This window comes from Lycium barbarum, chromosome 10, assembly GCF_019175385.1.
Source record: "Lycium barbarum isolate Lr01 chromosome 10, ASM1917538v2, whole genome shotgun sequence".
NCBI classification, from domain to species: domain Eukaryota; kingdom Viridiplantae; phylum Streptophyta; class Magnoliopsida; order Solanales; family Solanaceae; genus Lycium; species Lycium barbarum.
In genome coordinates this window covers 16,056,842-16,071,830 of record NC_083346.1, presented here as the reverse complement: position 1 = coordinate 16,071,830, position 14,989 = coordinate 16,056,842, and the positions used below count along the sequence as shown (strand labels likewise).

Genomic DNA, 14,989 nt, shown 5'->3' with positions numbered 1-14,989 from the left:
CAATCTCGATCAGAGCACCGCATCATACAAGAACGTTGGGGTCACAGAGAGGTCACATCACTCGTGCTTTAGGGGTTGAAAAGTCCAATTTTGACTTATATAAGGATAGCTTAAGATAGAAGGAAGGATCTTGCTCACATTTTGAAAACCCTATCTCTCTTTTCTCTCTAAGGCAATATAGACTAGAACATCCATTATTAGTCTGCTTTTCTTGAATCATTTTCTTGTTTGTTGTCCCACATATATTGTGCTACACCCGTGCTCACTGCTACTCCAAACCGGGCTCATAACAGAGTTTTCAGGATTGGATATGACTCACTTGTCTTCAAACTCTATAAAAATAAATCCCTAACTGATTTTCTGATTTAATCTGTTTTCACCGAAAAACAATAATCCCACTAGGTAGGGTCTGGGGAGGGTAGAGTGCACGCAGCCTTACTCCGGAAAAAGATCCAGTCAAGTACAATTGGATCAAGTAATATTCAATAGTCTTGTAGATTCATGCCACGTGTACCATAAAACAATTAATGGTTGAGATCCATTTCAACTCATATGTTTAACAAAAGAAATTAAAAATATCAAAATATACTAACGGAAGTTGTTAACTATAACCCACATGTCTTACCATTAAAAAAAGATTTAGTTTCTACGTTTTCAACTGAAAATTACAACAAAATACATCACATATTAACCTTTTTTTAAACTGCAAAATAAAGCAAAGTGCATCATAATTAATTTTCTAAAGAAAAAAATTAAGATGACAGGAATACACTTCCTGCCTTTTTTGACCCGCCAGACCTCTTTCCTTTTGGAAAGATCATGCATATATCACCAAAAGATATTAATTCTGTTATAAATAATTATATGTATGTCCATTTATCTTGGACTTGGAGTGCAATTTTTCTTGGCAGCCAAGAAACTTGGCCACCAAGTTTCTTGTAGCTTGGCCATGAAGCTTGTATTTTCTCCTATAAATAGGAGTTCATTTGTAGAAGATAATATACAATCAGTTTTTCCCTATATACTTCTCTCTAGTGTATTTAATTTATAGTCTTTATTTTATAACACGTTATCGGCACGAGACTCTGCCTTGAACACTTATTTTAAAAAGATTAAGTGTTACAAACCTACGGAAAAAAGCAAAATATGCCAAGTAGTATCTTTCTTTTTATATTCACTTGAGACCTTGTTTGAGTAGCTTACTTGATATGCTATTGCCGTCTAACAAAAACATATTAAGATGCGCATATTTACGGCCATCACAGTTTGCTATTCTAATCAATTTTCAAGTCTCTTTTAACACTTTGGCATCTATTTTGTCATAAGCAAAATTGCTTTACGGAAAAGGAGTTTTTCCAGAAATTTCTCCAAGTCATGTAAGGACTTTTGGTGTGAAGAACAGTAATCGTTTTTCCTGTTATAACAAGTATTAGGTTCCTATGTGTTTTAATATTAAGAAACACGAAAGTAAATACTTCGTTAATGTGAGAAGCAGATATTTTGTCGTTTTACAAGCTGATATGCTGTTGGTCTTAAGAGCATTGCCAGTAATGAAACTTGATTCCCTGTATCCTATAGGTAATCAAGGTGAATTTGGAGATGAGCGTACTAAAAGTAAAAGAACGAAAAAGTGATACCCTTTAACATTTATAAATTTGAATGGGGAAAGCTTTTTATCTTACCTTAAGACACTCTGCTATCCCAGTAATATGAGATTACTGATCTAGAGATACTTACCAGAAAAAGAAGTGAGTGGTAAAGTAAGTTTAGAAACAAATGCCTTCAATTTTCTCCAGACAACAAAGCCTTGTTGAAGTTAATTAGAAGATGTAGATCGGAGAGGAGAAAAGTATAAGCGGCGAGATTTTAACTGAATTTCCATTCTGTTTGGTGATGGTGGAGGGAGAGGATGCAGGAGAAAGCTAAACTAAATTGATGTAGGAAAGATGGGCTGGGTGGTAGCATTGATGCTTGTGCGAACAATTACAGAAAGAATAGCTTTGTGTTTATGCCATTCTTGGCAACGATGATTGCCAATTGAAAGGTCAGTCACATAGCACATTGTATTACATGTATTTTTTTTAAGAAAAGTGTTAATATGGACAAATCTCAAAACGGAAACACAAGCCATGAGATTCACTGCAGCAGAAGATAAATCTTTGTAATTCTCTTAACTGGTGACTACAAGCCGTGAGAATGATGTAGAAACTGGATAGAATTATTCTTTATTTACCTAAAGTATGGATGATAAAGTGCTCTGCTCGCCATGGAAAAGTTGGGATACTTGGAACTTAAGTACAAAAACTAAAATGTCAAGAAGTTTAAAACTATATGGAACTTTGAAAAGAAGTAGCACTAGGAGGCACTGGAATTTCTACTGTCCCTTCTAGCATGAGTAAGACTTTCTTCATTGAAGGGCGAAGTGATTCCTCTTGAATGCACCAAATGCTTATTTTCACCATTCTCTCGAATTGCCTTCTATCAACTTCCTCATTCCCAACTAGTTTTCCTAGCTCTCCTGCCTCAAAGCAACCGTAAACCCAGTATTCAAGAATCGATTCATCTTCTTCAAGGCTCCAATCTACACACTTCCGCCTACAGATCAATTCCAATAGGACAACACCAAAACTGTAAACATCTGCTTTCACTGTCACTGGCAGTTTTCGGTGCCATTCTGGTGCAACATAGCCTCTGGTCCCTCTTACCCCTGTGTAGGTTCTGGTTTGGTCTTTCTTTAAGAGCTTGGCCATTCCAAAGTCAGATATTTTAGCACAGAAATGATCATCCATGAGTATGTTCTGAGGCTTTATATTGCAATGGATGATTTGCGTGTCACACTCTTCATGCAAATAGAGGAGGCCCCTGGCAATATCTCGAGCGATGCCACACCTTTTCTCCCACGTGGGCTGTTTTTCTGGTGTAAAAAGTACATCTGCGAGTGACCCATTGCTCATGTACTCATACACCAGCAGCCTTCTTGATCCATCTAGGCAGTAGCCAAGGAGGCGGACCAGATTTCGGTGATGTGTTCTTCCAATGATTTTCATTTCAATTTGGAACTCTGTTTCCCCTTCTACCAATTCTTTGTCTAGTCTCTTAACAGCTACCACTTTCTGGTCTTCTTGCAAAATCCCTTTAAATACCGTTCCAAATGCTCCTCTTCCTAATTCTTCTTTGAAACCACTGGTTGCCTGCTCTAGTTCTGCATAGGAAAATGCTCGTGGAGCAACATTCTCACATAACTGAACACTTCTACTCTCCTGGATTTTCCTATAAGTCCAGTGATTTCTGTGAATAACGAATCCGGAGATGCCTAACACCAACAAAGCAAAAATAGCCAGTATAATGCTTGCAATTAGGATGTCTATCCTTAGCTTTTTGCCTTTTGTGATGATGGGTATGTTGTTATTGTTGTTTGTTTCTTCATTCTGGTTAGGCAGTCCTTTTTTGGCAACTACACTAATGCCCACCTTGACCAATGCTTGATTAGCGTTACTCATGTCTCTTCTTCCATACCTCAAAGGCAGCATTTGCTTTCTACACTCTGCAGCGTTGAACAGAGCAGCCCCACAGTTACAATCCTGTAGGCATGCTTGTTCACAAGCTTCTTTGGTTGTTGTGACCAAAACAGCATAAGAAAAATCTACCCATTTTGTGTTGTCAACTGTGCTCATATCATAGTATTTGGAAGTATTCTCCTTTAACTGACAGGTTTCTGCAGTGAAGTTCCTTTCACAGCCTACGCTCCAATTTCCTTGGATTACAAAATCAAATCCCGGAAGACATGCACATTCAACTTTATCATCCATATTGATACAAAAACTATTAAGCCCACAACGGCCTTTTGGAAAACACAGATCATTTGTTGATGACCAAATTGCAGAGCTCTTCTGTTGGTTCAAAGAATGTGAATAAACTCGAAGAATACCATCAACATCAATTTTCATCACATATATGATGGTCCTTTCCCTAGGGTAGCCTCCGTTGGTTAGATTTTTTAGACTGATGTTGGATTTGAACAAGTAGAGGTGGGCGTCATCATCAAGATTCAGTGTAACATTATTCCCTGCTGTATTGGTTTTTGTTGAGAAGTAACCATATGGGACATCATCTGGTGTATGGATAGGGTACTGAACGAGGTTCCCATCATTTTGCATTTTGAGACGGAAAATTCCGAATGAATCGTCTGCTTCCGAGGCACTCGAGAACATCTCTTGTGGAGCTGATAGATGTTGACCTGGTAAAAGGGTGTTTGTTGGATTGTCAAAACTTTGCCATATGATATTGTGATCAGAATTATAGAGCACAAAGTTGCCAGTGTCCAGCATGGAAGCTGAAGCAATGGCTTGAGACGGATTTATGACAGAGATTTCTTTCCCTCCTACTTGCACAATGAGTCTTCCATCACTAGTTAAGAGCAAGACAGTGCTGCTCGGGACAACAGGACTGTTTCTGTTTGCTGTCCACACCACTATCTTCTTACGCATACCGGCGATGGAGATTCCAACAGCATAGCCATCAGTTTGTTCATAAAACCCAAAGGCAAAGCGCCTGGTGGGTGAAAACCATGATGAATTGGTGGTAGGTGATAGAGAAGAGCCAAGAGTTATATTAGAGTATCTTTGTTGTGCTAGTGCTACTGCGTGAAATGCAGATAGGAGAAATAACCATAGCAAAGCAGCCATAGATTTTAGCTTTTCTTCTATTTTTTTTTTCTCTGATTTATGACAAAATTTGTGATGTTAATATGTTATACATTCAGTTTATAACTGGAACTTGGAAGCGTCCAAAGACTTGAACTACTCTAGGACAAATCAACCTATGCCAATTAAGTAAAAGAAGGGTTACATAGGAGACTTGGAAATTATTCAGTCCACTCCTGTCAATTCCTGGGTAAATATCCCGTTATAAGTCTACAAATGATGTTGTCCTTATTGAGCCCTGTCAATGTCAATTTTAGCTGGAATTTTGTACGAGTCTTTAGTCAAGCAATAATAATGCTTTTAAAATTTACCTATATGTTCGCTCATTCAAGAAGGTCAAAGATGGATATAATTTAATTGTGCAATTTTTGAAGCCTTAGGATTCATAGCTCCCACAAACTTTCAAGTCTCCTTACTTTTTTGTAAACAACATCCTTAACTGAAATTGCATATTTTGACTTGGTCTATAATTACTTAGGTCCAGGGTATAGCTAGAGGGTCCGCTACGAATTTGGCAGAACCCGATAGCTTTGATTCAAATTTTTTATTTATCTTATAAATTCATTAAATATGTATAAATTATTAATTTGGAATTTATTAACTTAAAAAATATTAGAATTCAGCTATAAACTGAACGTAGAGCATCACATCTTTGTGATAAAACTGAAAAAAAGAAAGATAATCAAAAGCGGAATTGATGGAAAGAGGAAATATGCTTCAAATTAAAATTTGCAAGGAAAAAAGGTAACAAAAGTAAATAGGAAATATAGTAACAGAAATAGAAAGATGTCTATCTTAAAACTAAACGGTAAATTGGAAATATAGTAACAGAAATAGAAAGATGTCTATCCCATTATATATGAAACTAGTAAACTTGATCGCGCGAAAATTCAATAAATTTAAGAAATGATCTTTTGCTTTGCAAATTTAATCAAGATAGAGGAGATAAATTTTCAATTTAAAATGCATAAAAAAATTAATTTTGGAAATAAAAAATATAATACATATTTCATATACCAATTCCACACAAAAGAAAACATCTATAATATGAAAGATAAAGAATAAATGAAATTAAAACTAAATGATATATAGCCCTTTCCGTAAAATAGTTTAACAAAAATAAGATTTACAAAAACATACATGATACTCCTTAAATACATTAAAATTGCTATCAATTCCTTAACAAATTCCCTGATATAAATTAAAAAAGTTCAGAAGTTTTTCTCTTCTAGTCAGCAAGGTGATCAAATACCCATCGTAACTTCAACTGATTTACGCTCTGTGCTCATATCCTCATTCTCGTGACAACACCATTGCTGCTCACATCCAAGAATCGGTTAGACTAACAATCACATTTAGAATTTTAGAAAAATCTTCTTATCCCCCTCAATGCCTCTGAAATGCTTTGGTTGATACAATAAGCCTTCGTAATTAATTATTTGTTTGTACAAAAATGTAATCATGAATTATCGAATTACTCAACTCAAACTATAAAAGTCAATTATTTGCTTCTGCTTCAAATCTACCATGTCGAGCATACACAAATAAAATTTTCATCCTAGCAATGACAATGAGATTTTTAAAGTCGATCTGCATCTGTTTGCTACATAAAAAATAGATTGAAAAAAAAATAGACATGTTACCAACAAATGACACAAAACAAATGCACAGTCATGGAAACAACTAGAAAAACAGCAAAGCCCGATACTTGAATCACTACAAATTATTGAAAAGAGATTTTAAAAATTTGTCAATAACGCATGAAGCAACCCAAAGCATTACTTTATCAGCACCATTTTGCACGAAAAAAGACAAATCAAATTAAAAGAAAAGGCTAGCAAGGAGTTTTTACCTCTTGGGCAAATTCTTTTTTTTTTTTTTTTTAGATTTTTGAATTGGCAAAGATTAACTAACCTTGAAGGATTTATGGACAAAAAATAATTAACCTTGAAGAATTTATGGAGAAAGAGTAAACAGCAATAATGATGAGGTTACGGGGGAAAAGAAAGAGGTACCATAAAAAAAAAATTAGACACTTAGAGCCCGTTTGGATTGGCTTATAAGTTGCTTATAAACTGTTTCCAGCTTTTTTAAGTGTTTGACTGGTCAGCTTAAAGTTATTTTGTACTTAAAATAAGCTCAAAAAAATAATTGGATCCATTTGACTTAGCTTATCTAAAGCAGCTTATAAGCCAAAAAAAAAAAGTGAGACTACCCAACTTTTTTTTTTTTAGCTTATAAGTTATTTGCAGCTTATAAGCTGTTTAAAATAAGTCCATCCAAACAGGCTCTTACTTTCTTAACCATTGCACAGATTGATTCAACAAAACCCAAAAAATTCACAGCTAATTTAACTTCTTCCAATTGCTGCAAAAATAATCAAAGATAAACATTTAAAAAAAGCTACAATTGTCTTTCTATTACTGATACTGATAAATTCAAGAAATGACACTAAAAAATATTGGATTCCATATCAAAGTCATCTCTATTTACAAATCCCTTCAAAATGGCCTCTTTCTAAATTTCATTGTCACAAAATGATCCCAAGATAAATAAGAGAATGTATGCCATAGTTCTCCATTTCGACCATGGTGGATAAATTTTGTTTAAAGAGAACTTGTGGTTGCCATTTATATTTGCTATGAGTCTGTAACTTTTGTGATTGTTATACCCCATTTTAACCGGAGTCAAAATGGTTTACAACATCCCGATAATTCCGGAGTTAATTAAAGTTAGGGAGTCGTCACCTAATTATTTACAGTGAATTAGGACACCTAAAGTTCATTAAAGTTATTTTCTAAAGTTAACTCCGTTTTAAGGTCTACTAACTTAAGATTCTAGGTAAGGGTTCAATTAATCTAAAGGGAAGATATTACGCACCCTTTAAGATCCATTTATAAACGGTTAACCAACCGGACTTATGTTAATTAAAAAGCTATGCGTCAAGTGCAAAATATGATAGGAAAGTAGTTTATAACTGTATAAAAATGATTAAACAAGTGAATAAAGAAAACCAAGTTGCTTTCTGCCACCATTATTTTAAAAAACATAAAAGGGAATTAGGTTCTAGATGCCCTACGGTTATTCAAATGCAGCTCCTTTAGAACTAAAAATATAGAATTGGTTTGTTTCTGCATTACGTTTAAAAGCGACTCCTTTTTTTTTTTTTACTAGTGCTTGTCCGAGTGATCAAACAGAAGACAAATACTTCAAGCACTAAAAAAAACAAAACTACCAATGACAAACAAAACATTCATAATGAACAGGCACACATAATATTCATATGATAAGCAACAAAAGGGGATTGTGACAGAATGTTCTATCCTCGCCCCTCTTCATTTCTGTTCGGATGTGAGGAACACGTAAGGGCTATATGTTGGTCCTGAATCTAGCGGCGACGAATATTAAGTCTCGGTGCGAGACTGCTTGCGGCGGTGAGAGTCCTTTATAAAGACTCCATTTCGCTCCCGAAGAGGATACATGCGAAAAAAGATAAAGATTAGCATGCAATCCAACCAATAACAAATGAAATAAGTACAGTCATATACATGGCATTACAACACGCGCCAATTAATCAATAAAAGTTCTCAAAGTGATTTGAATACAGTGCTCTCTTCATCAAGTCAAACATCTAAAAATAGAATATCAAGTACACAACTTAGAAACCTTTAATTAAATTATTGGAATGCGCACTACTATGAATAACAAATTAAGTTCACGTCATTAGTCTTGGACTTGTTTTCTACAAACGTGATCAGTGACATAACAAATCCTAGTACATTTCACAGAGCACATACGAGACACCTAAGGTGGACATGAAAACAAAGGTTTATGGACAAAACAGCATATCTGTATATGTTCACTGGCTACAAAGACATGAAGCTAACCATTTATAAGATTAAAAACAGAAATAACTACTGAAATTAAAAGAAACGTTGCTTAGTAATTTGCAATTACAATACTAGTACTGTAAATTAAGTCAATAGTGTGCACTTTCAACCTTCTTTATGAGTATACCACGAGATAAAAGTTTTACGCTTGGAAATAAATTTCATAGAACAAATAGACAGATCTTTTCATAAGGCTCAGATTTATTAAACATCAAATCCTAACCCAATTCAAGCTAGACATGATAATTAACTACCACATTCCTAAAGGCCATGGTCTCTTCTGTTGTGTCCCAAACAGATTCATCAAAACAGCATATGTTATATACCATTGGCGAAACAGTTTTCCCCTTTTCTCTTTAAGCATTCTGTAATATTCTTGCAGCTGGAGTTCCTCTGTTTTTTTTTCATCATACTCATTATATCAGCTAAGTAAAATATTCTTAAGGCATGATTTTCTTTAAATAGAGCCGACATTCTATCACCTTGACGAGAAAGGAAAAAAATGGAAGAGAATGTCACAGGATATCATACAAAACAGGTTGATTAATGCTAATCTATACTTAATATAATAAATTGTAACATGTAGATGACTAAGTTAAGAAAAGAGAACCTGAACAGAAACACTGTTGAACCTAAAGATAACCAAAACAATCTCAGTGCTTTTTAAGAGAGAAGGTAAGCTTAAAGACTGGATTTTAAGGAATCAAAACAGCAAGTTTGGATACTTTCTGGTTTGGAACAAGTTAATAATTCTGCAAACTAACTGTGTCTTAACTCTTCTCTTGCTTTAGTTTAACAAGCTCATTACATAATTCTAATATGTTAAGGATATTAGAGATTTTAAGCACATTTAGACAGGTGATGAAAGCAAGAAAAGACACAATGGGTTAAAGCCACTTCTTCATTTATCCAGCATAAACAGAACAGTAGATCCTTGACACAAATTCACATTCAACAAGCACAAACTTATGGCTTCAACTAAAGAGTAAAACAACATTCATATTCAATTCAATGGGCATAGACGGTTCCGGAACAGACATACGCTAAACAGATTGAATCAAACCAATCCTCCATTTTCAAATTAAGCGTATGATCACTCATGTTTGAATAAAGGGACAGGACTCAAACTACCTAAACACATAAGCCACATATTTCTGGTGATAACAGAAATTCTCGGAACATACATTCTTTACCTCAGCAGTTTGACGATATGAGTCTGTTCCAACACTACTTAAACTAACAAAGCAAGGTACTGTCTACCCTATCAACATTTAGCCTAGTCATATTTTAGCCAAAAAACACTGGATTTCTGCTTTTATCTAAGTAGAAATCTAAACAAAAGAGAAATACCATTTTAGACTACCGCACATTAAACTGAGCTCTACTGAACAAACATGTAAACATAGAGAGGCATGCAACACACATATGGAACATTAGATAACTGAGTTAAACACAGAAAGATTACACATGCAAACAAAGAATCACAAATTCCAATCAAATTGAATCGAAACTAAATGGGAGAAAGAGAGGGATTGCACCGACCTTTCTCGTGTGCAGTGAACTGGGCTCGATTCTCGGATCTACACCCTAATTCCAAGCAACAACAGGGTAAAAATGTCTTAATATTTCAAAGGAGCACTCGACGGTATAGGGATTAAAAATGTTGATTTTAGAGGGATCAAGGCGGCTCCAAAAAAGAACTCTCTTTTTCCGTCCCCGTAAGAGGTGTATTTATAAGAAATGAATGCTAGGGTTTGTGGACTCTTGAGCGGGAAAACCAGATCGAACCCTTGGTAAGGGGTTGTTTTGAAAACGTTATAGAATAGGACAAACCTCACGTGATTTGATTCAGATCTTGCCTGAAATGGAGAGACCGAGACTCTGGCTTCGAGATTGAATTAGCCGTTTGGAGTCCGAATCAAATCTCTAAAATCTATCTTTTCAGAAACTTCAAAAGTTTTTGGCCATTTGTGTTGACCATAGTCGAACGTTGCACGGAAATGGAGTGGCAAAGACCCGTGATGGTGAAAGGAGGTGGAGCAGTCATCCAAAAATGGAAGGAAAGAGGAGAAGACGACAAGGTGTAGCGTTTTCTATGCCTAGATTTATATTATATAAAATGCAGATAAGAGAAATAACCATAGAAAGCAGCTATATATTTTAGCTTTTCTTCTCTTTATTTTTCTCTGGTTTATCACAAAATTTGTGATCTTAATATGTTATACATTCCGTGGTCGTTTGGTGCATAAACAGAATTATCCCAGGATTATAATTCTGGAACTAATTTATCCCATCTCTTGGGATTAATTTATCCCATTTAGGAGATGGGATAAAATAATCCCAGGATTAATAGGATAAGATGGGATATCTCATCTTAAAGTTTCTGATGCACTTTATACTTTCTTTGGTATAAGATATAAATTTATCCCAGGATAAATTTATACCTTCTACCAAACATGGTATAAAATTAATCCCACAATTAGTGCTGGGGTATCCCAACTAATATCGTGTACCAAACGACCCCTCAGTTTATAACTGGAACATGGAAGCATCCAAAGACTTGAGCTACTATAGGACAAGTCAATTTATGCCAATTAAGCAAAAGATGCGTTACATAGGAGACTTGGAAATTATTCAGTCCACTCCTGTCAATTCTTGGATAAATATCACGTTATCAGTCTACAGATGATGTTGTCCTTATTAAGCCCTGTCAATGTCAATTTTAGCTAGAATTTTGTACGAGTCTATAGTCAAGCAATAATAATGCTTTTGAAATTTACCTATATGTTCGCTCATTCGAGAAGGTCAAAGATGGATATAATTTAATTGTGCAATTTTCGAAGCCTTAGGATTCACAGCTCCCACAAACTTTGAAGTCTCCTTACTTTTTTTGTAAACAGCATCCTTAACTAGAATTGCATGTTTTGACTTGGTCTATAGTTACTTAGGTCCTGGGTATAGCTAGAGGGTCCGCTACGAATTTTGCAAAACCCGATAGCTTTGATTCAATTTTTTTATTTATCTTAGAAATTCATTGAATATGTATAAATTATTAATTTAGAATTCAATAACTTAAAAAAATTAGAATTCAGCTATAAACTGAACGTAGAGCATCACATCTCTGTGATAAAACTGAAGAAAAGAAAGATAATCAAAAGCGGTATTGATGGAAAGAGGAAATACGCTTCAAATTAAAATTTGCAAGGAAAAAAGGTAACAAAAGTAAATAGGAAATATAGTAACAGAAATAAAGATGGGGCATTTAATTATAGGTGACCTTTAAGTTTTAAAATTGAGTAGAGGTGATTCAAGTTTTAATATTGAGCAGAGGTGATGATTTTTTATTAGTGATTAAGGAGTTTTGGACTTGCCCAATAGTTTTGTTTTTAACACTTCGACCCTAAACTTTATTTTTAACACTTTGTCCTCAAGTTTTATTTTTAACACTTTGACCCAACCAATATAAATCATAAAATACCCCCTGTCACCCACACCCCCCATCCCCTCCCTGCCCCCAGCCCCCACCCCTCCCCCTGCCCTTGCCCCCCAACCCCCACCCCCACCAAAAAAAATGTTTTTTTAAAAAAGATTTTGATTTTTTTTTTTGGTTTTTTGTACTACCTACCCCCCCCCACCACCCCCATAACCCCCACCCTCCCAAAAAACATTAATTTTATTTTTTAAAAAAAAGTTTTGAAAAGTTTTTATTTTTGTTTTTTTGCACCACCCCCACCCCATCCACCCCTGCCCCCAGCCCCCAGCCCGTCCTTGCCCCGCACCCCCACGCGCACCCCCAACCCCCACCAAACAAAATATTTTTTAAAAAAAAAATTTGAAAAGTTTTTTTTCTTATTTTTTGCACCACCCCCTACCCCCACACGCCCTACCCTAAAAAAAATTAATTTTATTTTAAAAAAAAAAAATTGAAAAGTTTTTGTTTTTGGTTTTTTGTACCACACCCACCCCCTCCCCTCCCCCCCCCCCCCCCCCTCCAGAAAAAAAAATTGAAAAGAAATTTTTTTTCTTTGGTTTCTTACACCACCTACCCACCCCAAAAAAAATGTTTTTAAAAAAAAAAATTAAAAAAGTTTTTATTTTTTATTTTTTGCACCACCCACCCAAAATAAATCTTGAAAAGAAGTTTTGAATTAGAGAGAGAGAGATACCTCCTTCATATGTTGATCCTAGTAAACCCGGAATAAGGCGGACAAAGAGGAGGCGTGAAATCAGGGAATCATTACAAATGAGGAAGAACAAATGCTCCTTATGCAAAACAGCTAGCACAAAAAACTATATGTCCAAGCCGAAATGCTCCATAGTTGTTAATTGCACTGTGTTGTAATAATAATTATTTGTTGGAACTTTATGACATTTTAATATTTTTCTTTTTTAGAATGGTAACTTATGTTCTTAGTGTTTGTGAACTTGGTTTATATGATATGTTGATCGTGTTCAAATCACAAATGTGCGTATTCTTGTTAATAAATTGTTGAACAGTTTCCAATAAGTAATGAATCTGTTGCAACAGCTCTGTAACCTGTTGGGTTTTATCTAACAAGTAACAAGACTTGTTGCAGCAACTAGTATCTTGTTGGGTTTTATCCAACTCCTAAAAGATTTTCAACAAGTAAGCAATCTGTTGCAACAACTGACATGTCTTGTTGTAGCAACTAAGTTACATGTTGGGGTTTTTTCCATCAAGTGGAGTGACTTGTTGCAGAAACTGGGTAACTTGTTGTGTTTATCCAACAAGAGTAAAGACATGTTCAACAACTATGTCACTTGCTGCAACAAATACTACAATTGTTGCAATAGATACTACACTTGCTGCAACAGATATTACAGTTGTTGTAACAGATGCTACACTTGTTGCAACAGATATTACAGTTGTTGTAACAAATATTACAGTTGTTGCAATAGATATTATAGTTGTTGCAACAGATACTACTTGATTCACCCATATCTGGTGATCAACAAAGGGAATCAATGATATTTAGTGATAAACAAAGGAAATCAACGATAAGTAGTGATCAATATATAATACTTCATCAATTTGATAGTATTTTGAGTCAGGAAAGATGATCTACTAAGTCAGTATGCACTAAATCCAATGGTCATTAGAGTGAATTGATGTGAACTACTTGATTCACCCATATTTAGTGATAAACAAATGAAATCAATGATATTTAGTGATCAATGTATAATACTTAATCAATTTGATGTATTTTGAGTCAGGAAAGATGATCTACTAAGAAGTATGCACTAAATCGATTGATCATTAGAGTGAATTGATTTGAACTACTTGATTCACCCATATTTAGTGATAAACAAAGGAAATCAACGATATTTAATGATCAATGTATAATACTTAATCAATTTGATGTATTTTGATTCAAGAAAGATGATCTATTAAGTCAGTATGCACTAAATCGAGTGATCATTAGAGTAATTTGATGCGAACCACTTCATTCACCCATATTTAGTGTTAAACAAAGGAAATAAATGGTATTTAGTGATGAATATATATATCTACTAACATCTTAATGGATTAGATAGTAATTTCATGGATTAGATGGACAATTCTAAGTGTATTCTTCCTAAATCGAGTGATCATTAGAATGATTTGATGTGAAGTATTTAATTGAACCATATTTAGTGATAAACAAATGAATTCAATGTTATTCAGTATAAATAAAAGAGTTCAATATGATCAATATTGTGAATATGTTGCAACAATAGAGGAGTTGTTGCAATATATGAGATACCTACTGCAACATATGAGTAAGTTGTTGCAACATTTGAGATATCTGCTGCAACATATGAGTAAGTTGTTGCAATAATTCAACAAGGTGATTAATCTGTTGCAACAACTAAGCAACTTACTTAAACATCTGATCCATCTTTGAAACAAATTAGTAACTTGTTGCAACTTCTTCAACAAGTGTATGATCTGTTGCGACATATTTTTTAGTTTTTGCAATAATTTAAGCAATTGTTTGATTTTTTTTTCCAACAAGGTGAGTAATTTGTTGCTACAACTAAGCAACTTGTTTAAAAAGATTAGCAACTTGTTGAAACAGATTAGTAACTTGTTGAAACAAATTAGTAACTTGTTGCAACTTCTTCAATAACTGCATGCATTTGTTGCAACAATTAGTAAGCAAAAAAAATAAGCTTATAAACAGAAATTGTTCAACAGCCACCTTGGCTCCAAATACCACAACTAATCAAAATAAATAAGTTCATAAACATCATTCACAAATAACATAAAGGACAAAAACAAAAATGTTAAACAGCCACCTTAGCTCCAAATACCACAACTTAAGTAATAATTTGTTCAGCAACTACCTTCTGGGGTTTAGCAGATTTTCTTGATCTCCTTCATTTTCATCATCA

At 34.5% G+C, this 14,989-nt stretch overlaps 1 protein-coding gene across 3 annotated transcripts; it reads right to left on the bottom strand.

Moving 5' to 3' along the window:
- Nucleotides 1-2,193: 2,193 nt before the first annotated feature.
- On the bottom strand, nt 2,194-10,814 carry LOC132614318 (G-type lectin S-receptor-like serine/threonine-protein kinase LECRK3). Of its 3 annotated transcripts, none has more exons than XM_060328732.1 (2): nt 10,136-10,814; nt 2,194-8,986 (listed from the first exon to the last, which is right to left on the bottom strand). In XM_060328732.1, the coding sequence occupies exon 2, from the start codon at nt 4,683-4,685 to the stop codon at nt 2,328-2,330; it is 2,358 nt and encodes a 785-aa protein (XP_060184715.1). In that variant the 5' UTR covers nt 4,686-8,986; nt 10,136-10,814; the 3' UTR covers nt 2,194-2,327. The 3 variants fall into 3 exon arrangements, with proteins under 3 accessions (XP_060184715.1, XP_060184716.1, XP_060184714.1); XM_060328733.1 differs by having other exon boundaries at nt 2,194-6,098; XM_060328731.1 differs by having other exon boundaries at nt 2,194-6,019.
- Nucleotides 10,815-14,989: the final 4,175 nt, after the last annotated feature.